At 47.6% G+C, this 17,029-nt stretch overlaps 1 protein-coding gene across 1 annotated transcript in view; it reads right to left on the reverse strand.

Annotated features, from left to right (window-relative positions):
* The window catches only part of LPCAT4 (lysophosphatidylcholine acyltransferase 4), a 33,322-nt gene extending 19,374 nt beyond the window's left edge, over nucleotides 1-13,948 (reverse strand). Inside the window, exon 1 of the mRNA XM_053265236.1 lies at nucleotides 13,574-13,948. Coding sequence (XP_053121211.1) covers nucleotides 13,574-13,699 — 126 coding nt within the window. The 5' untranslated portion in view covers nucleotides 13,700-13,948. The remainder of the gene's footprint in view (nucleotides 1-13,573) is intronic.
* Between the last annotated feature and the right edge of the window lie 3,081 nt (nucleotides 13,949-17,029).

The raw sequence follows: 17,029 nt of genomic DNA on the forward strand, positions 1-17,029 counted from the left end.
GGAAAGCAGCCTGCCTGCCCAGCCAGGTGATTAGTCAAAGTAGAGTGTGCCGTTGGGTCGGAGTCGACTCCAGGCGACGACAGAGCCCTGCGGTTGTCTTTGGTAGAATACAGGAGGGGTTGACCATTGCCTCCTCCCGCACAGTGTGAGATTATGCCTTTCAGCACCTTCCTATATCACTGCTGCATATCATCCATAGTCTGGGAAACATACCAGCAGAGATTTGAACTATCAACCTCTGGCTTGCTAATCAAGTCATTTCCCCACACTGTTCAAAACAGATTCAGCTGCACACACACAATTCTCCTCCCACCCACAGCTGTGACTATCTAGGATCCTGGCATGAGTAACCAGTGCAGAAGAGGGAGTGAGCACATCTTTGGGCTGGGGAGAGGAACACTGCCTTTCTGCAGAAGATAAAGGCTGACATCCAGGCTAAGTTCATGGTCTTTCTCAGGTGCCTCTCAAGAAATTTCAATAGGACTACTCAGGAGTAATTTATACTGAACACAGGAAGCTGCCATATACTGAGTCAGACCATTGGTCCATCCATCTCAGTATTGTCTACACAGACTGGCAGCGGCTTCTCCAAGGTTGCAGGCAGGAATCTCTCTCAGCCCTATCTTGGAGATGCTGCCAGGGAGGGAACTTGGAACCTTCAGCATGCAAGCAGGTGGGTGCTCTTCCCAGAGTGGGCCCCATCCCCTAAGGGGAGTAGCCTACAGTGCTCACACATGTCATCTCCCATTCAAATGCATACCAGGACAGACCCTGCTTAGCAAAGGGACAATTCTTACTTGCTACCACAAGATCAGCCAGCCACTATGTTTTTCCTGCCTCAAGAACTGGATTTGATGCATTTATTAAAAAAAGGTAGCAGTGGCTTAACCCAGGCGTGCCCAACCTCTGGTTCCCAGATGTTAGACTACAACTCCCATCATCTGCAGACACAATGGCTGTTGACCACCGTGGCTGGGTATGATGGGAGCTGTAGTCCCACAACTCCCAGAGATTGCTGGGTTCCAACTCCCATCGTCCCCAGCCACAATGGCCTTTGACTACGGCAGCAGGGGAAGATGGGAGTTGTAGTCCCCTGCTAACTGGGCAAAGAGGCACCTTTTACTGTGGTGATTCTCTTTATTGAGCAGGGGGAGAGTAACTGGCCCTATTCACCCCCAGCACAGTACCTCCAGTGACTGTTGCTGGTGTCTATATTTCTTTTTAGAATGTGAGCCCTTTGGGGACAGGGAGCCATCTTATTTGTTTGTTATTTCTCTTTGTAAACCGCCCTGAGCCATTATTGGAAGGGCGCTATAGAAATTGAAATTTATTTATTTATTTATTTATTTACTTACTTACTTACACAGTCAGCCAGATGTTATTGACTGGTTTGTTTGATCCAGACATTGAGTCCTTCCCAAGGACCTGGGATGGCTGAATTTTATTGTCAATGTTGCTGCTGCTGCTGCTGTTGTTGTTATTATTATTATTAGTGAACCCCTGATAAAGATTAAAAGTAAAAAAGGGGGTGGTGGTGGAAAACAGGCAAGGCGTTGAGCCTTGACATGTGCCCCCCGCCAATTAAAAAGCCGCCTGAATTGATGGAGGCTTGCGTGTGATGGATCAGTCAGACCAAATTCAAGCTCCCCCAGCCGAAACGGAAACCACCAGGGTCCTTTTGCGTCCAAACAGCAGCGGCTCCTTCTTCCCCACAGCCAGTGCCAGAAGGGAGCAGCCGGGCTCTGCGTTCTAATGGCCATTGCCCTGGAATTCCTGGCTTGCGGAGAAGCCGGTCCCGCTGGGGACTCCCCTCCTCGCGGGCCTCTCTTGTCATCAATACCCCCCTGCAGCAGCCCGGGCATTGACCGCGAGTAACCCTTCCCCTGGGAAGTGGCCAGCTCAGCATCTGCACTGCTTGCGAGAGGGAGGAGCGGAGGGATCAGTCGAGATTGTGGAGCCCGCCGGGGAGAAGGTGGGAGCGAGCACCAGGACCAGCGAGGGAAATCTGGGGGAAGAGGCCTGGCATGTGCAGCAGAGGATACCTCTTGAATATGGGCAGCCCCCCTGCACTGATCAGCCTCTTGTTGTCTATGTAGTTCCCAACCCAGTGGGGCGGGCTGTGGGCAGGTCTCCAGATGTAGCTGAACGGCCATTCCCACCGATTTATTGGGGGGCGATGGGAGTGGTAGTTCATCAACATCTGGAGGACCCCCAGGTTGGGGACCCCTGGTCTATGCAGACTGGGGGCACATCTCGAGGGTTTCAGACAGGGGTCTCTCCCAGCCCTACCTAGAGCGGGGGGGGGGACAACTTGGCCCACAAGCGGTTGTGGAACTACAACTCCCATCTTCCTGGGGAAGGTGGGAGTTGTCGTTTAACAACAGCTGGGTGGCCAGGTTGGCCCTCTCCTGACCTAGAGGTACCAGGGATCAAACTGGGCCCCTTTGGCAGGGATGCTATGAAATAGGTTTGAAGAATGAGTAGAGATTTCTTCATTTTACTGCACTGGTACCCCAACTTTCTTCCCTCATGAATCTCAAAGTAGCATTGTTGCCACCACTGCTGGTTAAAATAAAGGTAAAGTGTGCCATCTAGTCAGTGTTGACTCCTAGCGACCACACTATGTGTGGTCCTGTGGTTGTCTTTGGTAGAATACAGGAGGGGTTTACCATTGCCATCTCCCGCGCAGTGTGAGATGATGCTTTTCAACATTTTCCTACAGGGTATCTCAGGATTGCCTACACTGACTGGCAGCAGCGTTTCAGGCAAGAGTCTCTCCCAGCCCTACCAGGAGATGCTGACGGGGATTGAACAAGGGAGATTCTGCATGCAAAGCAGCTACTCTACCACTGAGCCACGGTCCTTCCCCCAGGTAGAGAGGAAAGGTGCTTCGGGAAGCTAAGCAGCCATGTTGGATGCACCCACCACTCTGTGGTCTAATGCTCAGACAAACTACCAGCAACAGCTTTGCCACTGTTTGCAGGCTGTGAGGCTGGAGATCGGGCATTTTGGTCCCGGAATGGACAGAGGCACATGTGCTCTCTGGTGATAGTGGACAGTGTTCCCTCTGATTCCCAGACGTTGTTGACTACAACTCCCAGAAACCCCAGCCAAAGGCCATTGCAGCTGAGGATGCTGGGACTTGTAGTGAACGACATCAGGGATCCCTGTTAGAAGGAACAGTGATAATGGGTGGCTGTTTCCCTTTACCCGCAAGTCACTACAGCCGTGATCTTCCTCTATTTTTTTTAACAAGGGCCATTTTGGGCAAAAACAAACCAACCAAAAACCCACCCTCTACTAAAAGAGACATTTCCCACCACATGAGCTCCATGTGGTGCTGCATTTTCCCCAACACTGGGAGTGGAGCGAGGTGGGCTCTTTAAGAGAAGCAGAACCCTGTCAAGATCCAACACAGGGAGTGCTGGGAAGTGTAGTCTCTTCCTGCACTTTCCCCATAGAGCTCCATGAGGAAAGTGCTAGGGAGGACAGACTACACTTCCCAGAGGTCTGTGTGCACGTTCCAGGATGACACAGAGGCACAAGAGTGCTCCCGTTCCCTTAAAGGAGCCCCACTGGAGCTGGGCAAGGCACAGTACTGGCTCAGTGGGAACAGGCACCTCCACAGGGTGCCAGGAGCGGCAGTGGGTGGGTGGGTTATGCAGAGTATTCTGCTTCACAATAAGTCAGGGGGCTGTAGTTGTTGTAGTTGTTATTATTATTATTTTACATTTATATCCCGCTCTTCCTCCAAGGAGCCCAGAGCGGTGTACTACATACTTGAGTTTCTCCTCACAACAACCCTGTGAAGTAGGTTAGGCTGAGAGAGAAGTGACTGGCCCAGAGTCACCCAGCTAGTTTCATGGCTGAATGGGGATTGGAACTCGGGTCTCCCCAGTCCTAGTCCAGCACTCTAACCACTACACCACGCTGGCTCTCAATGGGAGCTGCCACTGGCTCCCAGGTCTTGCAACAGAGAGCCCTGCACTAGAGTGAGGGCAGGAAGCCTTGCCCTCCCTCTGAGTAGGCTTGAGACATCTTTATGTAGAATTATGATATCAAAAATATTGGAACGTGCTCCGTGCTGAAACAAGAGCCTCCTCATCTCCGACAGCTTTGAAAAGGGCTGTCAAGACACATCTATTCATCCAGACTTTTAATTAAACTTTTAGAATCCATTATTGTTTTTAAAGTGTTTTAATGGTTTAATTTTGTATTCATCTGTGTTGTTCTACTGTAAACTGTCCAGAGTTGTGAGTCGAAGGCACTACATAAATATGCTTTCTTTTTTTTAAAGGAACATACCGCTTTTCAACAACAAAAGCTCTCAACAAAAGCACTTTACATAGCAAAAGGGATGAGAAGATGGTTTCCCATCCCAAAGGGCTCACAATCTAAAAAGAAACACAGAGGAAACGCCAGCAACAGCCAGGATTGGGGTGGGCTGGAAAGGGGATCAGGGGAATAGGATTGGAATAGGGAAAATAGGGGGGAATAGGATTGGGGTGGTCTGAATAGGGGCAATTGCTCTCTCTTCCAGCTCAACACAAGAGCCACCACTTTAGAAGGCACCTCTTTGCTCCGTTAACAGGGGTTGATATGTATGCCATATGGGATATGGAGCCATGCTTCATTGTTTCCTGGTGACATAGATATTTAAAATTTATTTATTTAAAATATTTTTACCCAGCCCCTCCAATACACTACTGCTCGGGGCGGCTCACAATATTAATGAAAGAGACACAAAATGAAGCCATACAAAGTTAATAAAGTGAAAAAGTCAAAAGACCCAACTAAAACCACATCTAAAAGCGACACATTTTAAGCACTTCACATTAAAAGTTATACATAAAAAGCTATAAACGAAGACACCTACCAAATATAAGCAGTGGACAAAACATCTAAAAGCCTCTCCAAAAAGATGTCTTTAACTGTGTGTATGTTTTTGCTGTATTTAAACCCCAAAATTGTTTTAAAGGTAAAGAAATAAAGGTGCCTAGAAGCTCTTCGGAGCATGATGGCTGCCATGTCTGGGATCACAAACAGGCAGTAGTGACAGGGAGTACATTCCAGAGCCCTGGGAGAGCCACGGAGAAGGCCCGACAAAATTGACGGACTTAATGATTGTGAAAGGGTTGCGTTATTGGACTTCTCTTTATCCCCTTCACAAATCAAATAACACAGAGCAGGGACAGGGCTGCCTGAGACAAATAAAGGTTTTATTCCATAACTCGACGTCTGAATATCCTAGTCTAGGCACCACAGTTCAGTTTCAAGGCACCACGGCTCCCTGGCACCTGGGATTGGCCAAGCGCTGGTATACAATGTGCCTTGTATGCATGCAGCACAGATCTGTACACATGCACAGTTATTCTCACATTATGTCCAGCGCATGTACAGGAGGACACTTCCTATCTGCAGCCTGCATTTGAGGCAGGGTGGATATGATTTAAATCAAAAGCAGGGTGGATAAAAATAAAAAAAATCTGATTTAAATAAAAAAAAATCCGATTTAAATAAAAAAAATCTGATTTTTTTTATTTAAATCGGATTTTTTTTATTTTTATCCACCCTGCTAGTGATTTAAATCGTGATTTAAATCAGTTTGATTTAAATCAAATCCACCCTGAAAATTTTGAGGGGCCATGTATCAGGCTCATTTTAAAAGTAAACACATGCACAGTCATTCACATGCATGGGTGCAGCGTAATGTCTCAACAGGGCTTTCAACACACACTGATCTCCTTTTCTCTGCCAAATATACAGAACGTTATATCATCCCAAGGGAGGGCTAAGGATACCCAGTAATTTCCTGATGCAGCCCAGCCTGCTTGCTCTCTATCTATCTGATTTTGTTTGATAAAATCTTGGTCCTAAAAACAGACATGTAGGGTGTGACCTTGTTTGGAGGAAGCTCTCTAAGCTGGAAATGTCCAAACAGCTTGAAAATGGTGACACACACAGCTTTCCAGGGGTAAAGGTGGTGTCATTTCATGCCTTCTGGTGCTGCAGAGTTCCCCATCCCAAGCTGAGAGAGCATCGCAGGGGTTTGGGAGGACAATGTGAATGGGGGGTAGGGTAGGGTGAGTGAGAGCGAGATCCTATTTCTGTTTGGATTGCAGGAAGGTCAAAAGTGGAGGCAGGCCAGAGCAGGAGCACAGCCAGTTTTGCCTCCTGCGTGCCTTTGTGTTGACATTTCTTTCCTCTGTGTGGAAGGCTGGAATGGGGAAAAGCAAAGCAATCTGGAAAAAAATCTGTTCCAAAATGAGTGATTAGGGGGTGGACTGGAGCCAAAGAAATGCAAGTATGTGCTATAAAATGGTAAAAGGAATAGGGGTTAGCAGGGGTTCTCAGGCTTGTTGGACTACAACTCCAATCATCCTGTTGGCCATTATGGCTGGGGATGATGGGAGTTGTTGTCCAACATCTGGGCCCTAAGTTTGAGAATCCCTGGGTCGACAGTTAGACCAGGGGAGATCTTTGTCTTCAAATCCTCATGAGCTGGTTTTATAGAATCATACTAGAGTTGGAACATAAGAACAGCCCTGCTGGATCAGACCCAAGGCCTATCTAGTCCAGAATCCTGTTCCCTACAGTGGTCCATCAGATGCCTCTGAGAAGCCCAGAGGTAAGAGGCGAGGGCATGCCCTCTCTCTTGCTGTTGCTCCCCTGCAACTGGTATTTAGAGGCATCTTGCCATCTAGGAGGCAGACTAGGAAGGAACCTTAGGGGTCTTCTAATGCAACCCCCTGCTTTAGTAAGGGTCAGGCTACAGGCAAGGGGTTCAGATTCGTGCCAAACCATGATCTGCATTATGGCATAAGCCTGGCCTAGCCTTAAGGCTGTGCGCTTCCTCTTTCCCTCATGCTGAGCAATTACGGCCTCCGTTGATTATTCGAGGCAAACCAGTTTGCTGGTTCAGATGATATCATGGTTTGTGTTTGCCCTGCAAATCAGGGCTGTAAACCACAATCAAATCCTGGTTTATAGTACAGTCCATACTCAAGGGGAGGAGGGAAAGGGAAAGGACAGAGGGAGCACAGGAGACTGAGGTTTGCTCCAAGCTACTGTAGGGTTGATGTTAAGAAAGATATTGGGGGGTGGAGGGAAAGCTCCAGGAGTTCCTCTCAGAGTTTGCAACTCTATTTGAGGCTTGTACACATAGGAACATAGGAAACTGCCATATACTGAGTCAGACCATTGGTCTATCTAGCTCAGTATTGTCTTCACAGACTGGCAGCGGCTTCTCCAAGGTTGCAGGCAGGAATCTCTCTCAGCCTATCTTGGAGAAGCCAGAGAGGGAACTTGAAACCTTCTGCTCTTCCCAGAGCAGCTTCATCCCCTGAGGGGAATATCTTGCAGTGCTGACACATCAAGTCTCCCATTCAGATGCAACCAGGGCAGACCTTGCTTAGCTATGGGGACAAGTCATGCTTGCTACCACAAGACCAGTTCTCCTCCTTATAACTATGTCTGAGCCACCCCAAGGTGTGTTCGAGGGGGACACACTCAGTCCATACGGAGTGATGAGGAGGCTCAAAATGTCAGGCCAGTTCTCTGCATAAACTGAGTGCATGCCCCACAGAATTACCCAGAACCCTTTGCAATGTTCAGGGGCTTCCATGACAGACACTTCTGGGTTATTCTGTGTGGAACGTTTTCCTTGATAAAAATACTGTCCACATACTACAGAAACATAAAATACTGTTAGAATTTCAATGCCCTGAAGCTGAGATGACACTTTATTTTATTGATTTTTATTTTATACCGCATCTTTCACAATAGCCCCAAGGCAGCTAACATAATGATATACAATTGTGACATATGATGATCATGTTATATTATTATATATTTATCAGACGGAACTGTCATGAAGTTTTATTTTAAAAGGTAAGTGGGGGGGGGAGATTCCTCAGAGCGCATTCTCTCTTTTCTATTTCCGTCACACTTTAAATATTTATCTGCCTCATCTAAATCAATTTATAACATCTGATTTCACCCCTTGTTGTGGCACTGGCTGATAAGGGATTAGCAAATATTAATAGCCTGGAGTTGCGCTTCTGCCTGCAACCTCACTGCTCGTGTGTGAGTGTGGTTTGGATGTTTCACCTGCCCTTTCCACAGAGTTTCGGGAAGCAATAATTCGGATTGGTTTATAAAAGCTTTCAGAAACTAAACCATACATTTTGCATAGAACATGGATCTGTCTGTCCAACGTCCTGGTTCAGCCAGCAGGCAGCCACATGCTTCCGGAAACCTGCAAACAGGGCTTTGAAGGTCTACTCTAACCCCAGCCCTTGATTGTCCCAGAAACTGGCATTTGGTCTCACACTGCCTCCGAACATGGAAGATCCATTTGTTTAAAACAAACCTGCCACTAAAAGAGCCCCTGGCTCAAAATTATTTGCAGTGGGACGTCAAGAGCCAAATGTTGCACACGTTAGGCAGAGATAACAGATCTGCTACAAGGTGGAACAACTAAGAGCCTACACAGGCTTTTCCTGGGGCTACCACATCCGGATCCTGCGGATAAACCTCAAATGCTGAGTAACTCAAGGCCTATCTATGCTACCATCTTATGAAGGCCGGCTTATCATTCAGTGAACAGCAACTGTGGTGCTAGAGCCGCCATTTTGATTCTCCCACAATGCCCTCAACATGGCACTGTTCTGGACAGTCTGAGAGCCAGCGTGGTGTAGTGGTTAGAGTGCTGGACTAGGACCGGGGAGACCTGAGTTCAAATCCCCATTGAGCCATGAAACTAGCTGGGTGAATTTGGGCCAGTCACTTCTCTCTCAGCCTAACCTACTTCACAGGGTTGTTGTGAGGAGAAACTCAAGTATGTAGTACACCGCTCTGGGCTCCTTAGAGGAAGAGCGGGATATAACATGTAAATAATAATGATAATATTGGCTCCAGGAGATACTGTACCATCCTGGATGTTCTTGCATATTCCTATTTTTAAGCTCTTTGCCAACCGCAAATGGTTCAGCACGCTAGTTATAAATCTTGACTCCCTCTGAACAAACAAGGGCATTTCCTTTTTATTTGATTAAAAAAACAAAAAAACAAAGGGCTCTGCTCTGGCTTCTGGAAACTTCTGGGCCTGTTGTCTCCCGAGTGCAGACAAAGATTCAAGGGCGGCAGTGAGCAACGTTTTTGTTTGTTAGCTACTTTGTATTTCTTGTGAGTGAGATTAGGGTGGTTAGAAAACATAAAAGCAGCAAAACAGGAAGCAGTTACTCTGGAAAGAGGAGGTCCATCTTCCTTGGTGGTGTAAATATTTAGTTGCTAACTGGGCCAAAAAAAAAAAGGGGGGGGCACCTTTTGAAGTGGTGGATTTCTTACATTTAGCAGGGAGAGAGAAACTGTCCCTATTCAACCCAGCAAAGAGTCTCAATGTCCACCTTCTGCTTCTTTGTAGATTGTGAACCTTTTGAGAACAGGAAAGGGAGAACAGTGATTATTATTATTATTTAAATCACTGACTTCAACCAGTCCACCTTACTTCCGTTTACTTCTGCAACTGTGCCTACCTCACTGAGGATCTGGATGCAAACCTTCAAGGTCAGACTCCTTGGCAAATCTGAGTCAGAACATCATTCTGGAAATTAAACCTTGTCGCAAACTTTGTGAATGATGCAGGTCAGAAATGCAGCTCTCTCGGGCCATTAAGAACATAAAATGAGCAATAATAAGACAAACATAAGAGCAAAGGTCCTTCAAGTCCAGCATCCTGAAGGGGCCAATCTGATGCTTCCAGGGAGCGCACAAGAAGGGGATGAAAGCAGCAGTCCTCCAAAGTTGCTTTACCCTCAATCTACCAGTATTTAAAGGTATACTGTTCCTGAACATAGAGGTTCCATTTAACTGTCATGGCTAGGAGTTGTTGGTAGTGCTCCTCTTCCATGTATTTTTCTAGTCTCCATTTAATGCTCTCTTAGAAGACCACCTTTAAATCCTGTGGCAGTGAATTCCATTTATTAATCCTGCTTTGTGCACAGAAGTACACTCTTTTGTCTGTCCTGAATGTACTGCCAATGAATTTCACTGGATAACACCAAGTTCTGGGATTATGATAGAGGAAGAAAAGCTCTACCCACTTTCTCCACACCATGCATAATTTTGTAATCCTCTGCCATGTCCTCACATAGATATCTTTCCCCCTAAACAAAAAAGCCACAAATACTTTAGCCTTTCCTCAAAAGGAAGGTGCTCCAACCCCCTGCCCCCAATCATCTGGGTTGTCATTTTCTGTTTTCTAGCTCTATATCCTCCCGGAGATGAGGCAACCTAAACTGTATAAAGTGTGCCGTCAAGTCTATTTCGACTCCTGGTGGTGCCCACAGAGCCCTGTGGTTTCTTTGGCAGAATACAGGAGGGGTTTGCCATGTTCCAAATGCAGCTGAACCATAGATTTATATAAAGGCATTATGATGCTGCCCGTTTTATTTTCAATCCCTCTCTTCATAATCCCTAGCATGGAATTTGCCCTTTTCACTGCCGCTGCACAGCAAGTGGATGTTTTCATTAAGCAGACCAAAGAACCCTGAGATCTTTTTCCTGGAAAGAATGCCAGCTCAGACCATATATAGGGTTTGGGGTTTTTTGGTGGGTTTTTTTGCATATACAAAAATGGGCTCTGAACTGGCTGTGACAACTCAGGAAATACACCATGCACTCCTTAAAAATCTTGTATCTTAATTCAGGGGTTCTCAAGCTTGGATCCCAGATGTTGCTGGACTATAACTCCCATCAACCCCAACCAAAGGCCACTGTGGTTATGGATGATGGGAATTGTAGCTGAAGGGCCAGTCACTTCTCTCTCAGCCTAGCCTACTTCACAGGGTTGTTGTAAAAGAGAAACTTAAGTATGAAGTACACTGCTCTGGTCTCTTTGGAGATAGAGCGGGATATAAATGTTGTAACAACAACAACATTTGAAGTCTCAAAGTTGAGAAGCCCTGTTTTCATTTGCTGTTCAAAGGCAAGCAGGCAGGCATTATTTTTAAGGACAATATATTTATCTGGAATGCACTTCCTGCTGAAATAAGAGCTTCTCCATCTCTGACAGCTTTTAAAAAGCCTCTAAAGACTTATTTTTCCACCCAAGCTTTTTAACTCCTGTGATTTTAAGTTGTTTTAAGGTTTTTATTTTTAATTTGTTTTATGTTGTTGTAAACTGCCCAGAGACGGAAATTTGGGGTGGTATACTAATTTGATAGATAGATAGATAGATAGATAGATAGATAGATAGATAGACAGATAGATATCTGTTCCCTAACCCTAGCATTTAAAATAAGGCGGTACAGACAATGAAGAAAATACACTGAGCTCCATTTGGAAATGAAGATGCATGTTGACACCTCTCTAGCTTCTCTGTGCTGCCACTACCAACCACGACCACAGCCGTGTGGGAACTAAATATTCCGTTTAAATCTGCTCAGCTGACAAGCACAAATGGAAATATTTAGCACTGGGTGGAGAGCAGGAGGGGGAGAAGAGGAGGATCCAGAGACAGAAAAACAGAATTAACAGCAGGCAAGATGGTGGGAGCGTGCAAACTGGGGAGAGTTTCCGCGGTTGGGACCTGGTTGGGACCTGGGGGTGGTTCACAAGCGAAGAATAAGGCTGGGAGTGGAAAAGAGGCACCATTCGCTGCTGTTGCCAGGGAGGGAAAGAGTCCAGCAACTGTAAGATGGAATGCAGAAGTAAGAAAGCAGGGCCAAGAAAGAGCTCAGCAGAGGAGTAAGGAAGGAAGGAAGGAAGGAAGGAAGATCTTGCTGGCCCCCTCTGCTCCGTCCCTTTGCTTATGCCACACCTGTTCTGCTTCTCCTTCCTACAGGCTTCAGGGAGCACTGAACCAGACAGGAAAAACCTAGAAACACACATTCACCCTCCTTTGATAGGTCCCTGCTGTTCTTCACTGCCTGCTGCTTCTCCCCTCCTCCCCGCACCATGCCCAGCTCTGCCGCATGGCTACAGCACAGGCGTTTATTAGCCTTTCTTCTCCCCCCTCTCCAAAAGTCTTCCTCCAACCGGAGACGAGGGGGGTCCCACAGCCCCTGCCTCTCAGGAAACTCCTCCAAAGTGACCCTCCCCCAATACAGTTGTCCTAAACCCGCCCTGTAAACTTACAGTCCCTATTTTTAACCATAAGGATAAAATAAGACACTAGTACTACTGAGACCCTCCAGAAACCTCACTATCCACCAAGGACGGCTTAACTGCATAATAACCCACAATACACTGCAGCAGCCCCTACGAAGCTCCTGACCCGCTCTGACCCTATACACGGAAGAGAACACCCTATATATCCATTGCAGATCTATCCAGGCTCTCTCGAACGCGGCCTTCTAAAAAGCCCCAGCGCAGAAATCCTACAAATGTAGGGCCCCTTTAATCTTTCCCATAACTCCCTCCTTGCCTCTGACCCCACTCTGGCCCTATTGACCCTATATTGAGGAGTTCCTCCCACCCCAGCGTCTCCCCCTCCAGCCTTGTCCCAATGAAACCCCTCCAGTGCCTCTACAAATCTCATAAGGCAGCAGAGACCGGGAAAACTCCCCCTACCATAGACCACACCAAACGTCGTCCCTCATGCAGGCTTTCTAGCACCCATAGTGACTATCTATGGGCCCAAGTGCTACTAAGAGAAATCCACAGCTTATGGGAACACCTTGGTTTGGCGAAACCCCACAGCTGCTGCAGAAACCCTAAAACATGGGGAGGCACCAATACAGGCAAGTACCCCCCTTCTACTTATCGCCTACAGCCCCCCTCCAAGTACCATGCATGCCCCCCAGGCCCTATATGCCATCGACTATAGCCCAACTTCATCGACACCCATTACACCCTATAGGGCGCCCCCCCCCGGCCCGCCCCCAGGACCCACGAATATATTCAAAGTCAGTGGCCGTATCTAGGCAACCAACAACTTGACAAGCCCCACCCATTCCCTACGGAACCCCATCGCAATAATAAAGCCCTCCCCCAACACAAATGCAAGCTGACTCGACCCCCCACGAGCTGGCTGCAAAGAATCAGCAATCAGCAGGCCCGCAAAAGCCCCATGGCCATGGGCATCCCGGAGGGGGAAACACACACACACACACACACACACACACACACACTTGAGCCTTCCAGAAACCCCATTATCTCTGCACTACTCCTATGGGGCACCGAGGCGCTACCTGTCCAAGAACGCCATGCAGCAAAGCTGGGACTTCACCCTACAAGCCGAGGACCCGACGAGCCTCACACGCTGTGGGGCTGTGTGCCCCCACCGGGCCATAGCCCCTCTGCCCTACAAGAAGTCCGCGGCGCAGAAGGCGCCCGCGCTTGATCCAGGAGGAGCCGCTCCAAAAAGGCCCCCAAGGAGCCGTTCTCCACCACGACGCCCCCGCCGGGCACGCCCTACTTCCAGCGAGAATCGAGCCCCACCCCTCCTCCCCGATCAGACCCTAGTGGGCGCCCCCTATGTCGGGCCCGCAACGCTTGGCCGGCAGGCAGCTCCCCCCGGCCCGGCGCATCGCAGCGGCGAGCCCGCCCCGTCGCGGGCGCCGGCGCTCACCTTGACTTTCTGCAGGCGGGTCAGCTGCAGCTCGTGGACGAAGGGGTTGGGGGCCGCGTCGGCGACAGCCGCAGCCGCAGCAGCAGCAGCCTCCTCCGGGCCCCCCCGGCTCGAGCCCCCCTCCATGGCCGTGCCCCCCTTCCAGGCTCCCCTTCTTCCAGCCTGGGACTGGTCCCCAAGGCCGAAGGCCGGAGCCCGGGGCCTGGGGGGGAAGGAGCAGAAGGATGGAGGGAGGAGGGAGGAGGAGGGATGGACGGGCGGCCGGGCGGGCGGCGACTGGCTGGCTGGCTGGACGGACGCCCTGGCACCGGAGCACGGCAGGAGGGAGCCAGGATGCTAACTTGCTAAGGAGTGGGGAGGCGGGACCACAGCGCGGTCGTCACGGCGCCACCAGAGCGAGGGGACGGACTTTCGGTTTGGAGGAACCGGATGGAGACAGTGGCGAGGTGGTGTGGCGGGGAAGGGGGTGGGGGGCGGAGAAGACTGGAGCTGGAGCATCCTCCTGCAGCGCTGCATCCTTCCCATCCCTGCATCCCATCCCTGCATCCCATCCATCCCATCAGGAAAAAGGGATGCGCAGAACAGAGCAGAAGGAAGAGACAGCTCCGTCTGCGCTCCCTCCTTCCTTCTCCCCCACGCCCCTCTCCCTCTCTCTTGCCCTGCGGTCTTTCACACACCCACCCACCCCTCTTTTCCTTTATGCTCGAGGTAGGACCATGCAGGGGGGGAATAGGAGGGCGCCGCCGGGAGACCTGAGCACACAGTCATTTGGTGACTCAGCCCTTCTCATGCTCAAATGGCAGGAAGCTGCCCACAATCTCTTGAGCGGTGCCCAGCCCAGTCAAGATTACACGCCAGTTTATTTTGTTTTTTTTATTTAAGACATTTTTATGCCGCCCCAAACTCACATCTCTGGGCGGTTCGCAACAAAGTTAACACTTCCTCTTCGCCCATGGGCAAAAGGCTTTGCAGTTGTCATCACAGACTCCACCCTTCACAACAGCCCGGTGAGGTAGGCAGGGCATGGCATGGCAAACAAGCTTGTTTTTCGTCGGCACTCCAAGGACAATTTGTTTGTAAAGAAATAATATCTTAAATGATGTATACATAATGATGATGATTAAACGTAATTATTATCCATCATCCTCATGACAAATAAGCATCAGGAAGCCATTTAATGCACACAGTGTTCTATGGAATAACTAGAGCCAATAAAAGACAGGTACGTGCCCAGAGGAGTTTGCAGCCTGAGATTCTGCCAGGCTGGAAAAGCTGATTGCCATGATGACTTGAATGCATTATGCAATGTTTGCATTTAGTGGGGTTGTTATTTTGCATCCTTCATTTCATCTTGCTTTCAGCTAGTCACTGGGCAGGAATTTGTAGGTTCACTCCCTACATATCTTTGGAGACTTCATGGCCCACACATTTTCAGACTGTGTGTGTGTGTGTGTGTGGATGTGTGTGTGTGTGTGTGTGTGTGTGTGTGTGTGTGTGTGTGGCACTTGCTCATAAGGGCTAGAACCTTTTTTAAAAGGAAAAACATTTATTTATTTATTTATTTATTTGCAGGGAAGCGAAAATGTATCATATTTATTTACTTACAGTAAAGTAATGATTACTTTAAGATGCTTAATTATGTGCACTTGTGCTGAATGATTAAAAGAAAACACAACCCTCATAGAAATCCTATGAACCAAAGGGAAAACGGAGGCTATGGCACTGGGAATATTGGGAATTTTTCTCAGGATGCTGCTCTTCTTTAGTGATATATCTGGTAAGAAATTGTCTTGAATTTCACAGGAGTATCCACATAATTTCCCAGCTACCATTTCCCAAAATGGTACAATTCACTGCTTGTTTTATAAAATGAGAAGCAACAGGGCTTAGGTCTGCCTGGAAGGTTCAGCTCTCTCCTGGAAGCTCTTTCTCATAAACTCTGTATGTGTGTGAAGGAGGGGAGGTGCTCAGATGTGTGTACTTGGTAGTTAAAGAACGGCACCTGGCAACCCATCTTTTCGCCCAAGCTTTCTCAGCTCCCTAAAAAATTTTCGCCCAAGCTTTCTCAGCTCTCCTAAAAAAATCAAAGACCGTAAATAAAGTATGATGATGAGCTCCTTAAAAAAAAATTGGGTTTTAATCTCTGGTTTGTTTTTAAATTGTTAAATTGTTTTTAAGTTTTTTGTATATGTTTTAACTCTTTTTATGCTATTGTTAATCACCCAGAGATGAAAGTTTGGGGCGGTGTACAAATTTGATATAATAATAACAACAACAACAACAACAACAAACAGCCTATATTCTGCGACGATATCTATAACAATTGACAATAAAATTCTGGCATCCCAGGTCTTTGGGAAGGACTCGATGTCTGGATAAAACAAACCAGTCAATAACACCTGTCTGACTGTGTAAACAAGAAATAATAATAATAATAGAAAAAGTTGTAGAAAATGAAGATGCAAAAATATTATGGGACTTCCGACTACAAACAGACAAACATCTGCCACACAATACACCAGATATAACTGTAGTCAAGAAGAAAGAAAAACAAGTCAAAATAATCAACATAGCAATACCAGGGGATAGCAGAATAGAAGAAAAAGAAATAGGGGGGGGGGGAATCACAAAATACAAAGATCTACAAATTGAAATTGAAAGGCTGTGGCAGAAAAAGACCAAAAATAACCCCAGTGGTAATTGGCGCCCTGGGTGCAGTTCCAAAACAACTTGAAGAGCACCTCAACACCATCGGGGCCACAGAAATCACCATCAGCCAATTACAAAAAGCAACTTTACTGGGAACAGCCTATATTCTGCAACGATATCTATAATAACAACAGCAAGAATATTCATGATAAAATTCAGCCATCCCAGGTCCTTGGGAAGGACTCGACGTCTGGATAAAACAAACCAGTCAATAACACCTGTCTGACTGTGTAAAGAAATAATAATAATATGGTCAGAGGACCTTTCAACACAAGGGTCTAGGCTGAGCCCTGGCAGGCAGACAGGCTTCTGGGGAAACCCTATGAAGCTGGGTTTCAAACTAAATTCTGCCCTTCCTGCCACAGACAGCTCTCTGCCCTGCTTGTTCTTTATCCCACCCACTTCCTCTGCCTGCTTGAACAATCCTCCAGACTTCTAACTGAATCACATTTCCTGTTCTGGCCAGGGCTTAATGTGTGCTAGCCCAGCCAAGGTCTAGCAGCCATTTTCGACCACAAGACTCAGCCCTGGATCAACATGTGAAGTAATTAAAAAGGTGTTTCTCTGATCATGCACAGAGTGGATTTCTGTCTGTCTCAGTGATGACAGCTTGGACTGTATTTCATCAATAAATTGAAAGAAGGACTGTCAGGGAGATCTGGTAGGATCTCCAGAAGTGCTTGAAACGAGACATTTTTCTTCTTAGAAATTAAACAGTGAATTGTGATTTTTGCTAAGCAGGGTCTG

This window comes from Hemicordylus capensis, chromosome 6 (assembly GCF_027244095.1).
Source record: "Hemicordylus capensis ecotype Gifberg chromosome 6, rHemCap1.1.pri, whole genome shotgun sequence".
NCBI lineage: Eukaryota > Metazoa > Chordata > Lepidosauria > Squamata > Cordylidae > Hemicordylus > Hemicordylus capensis.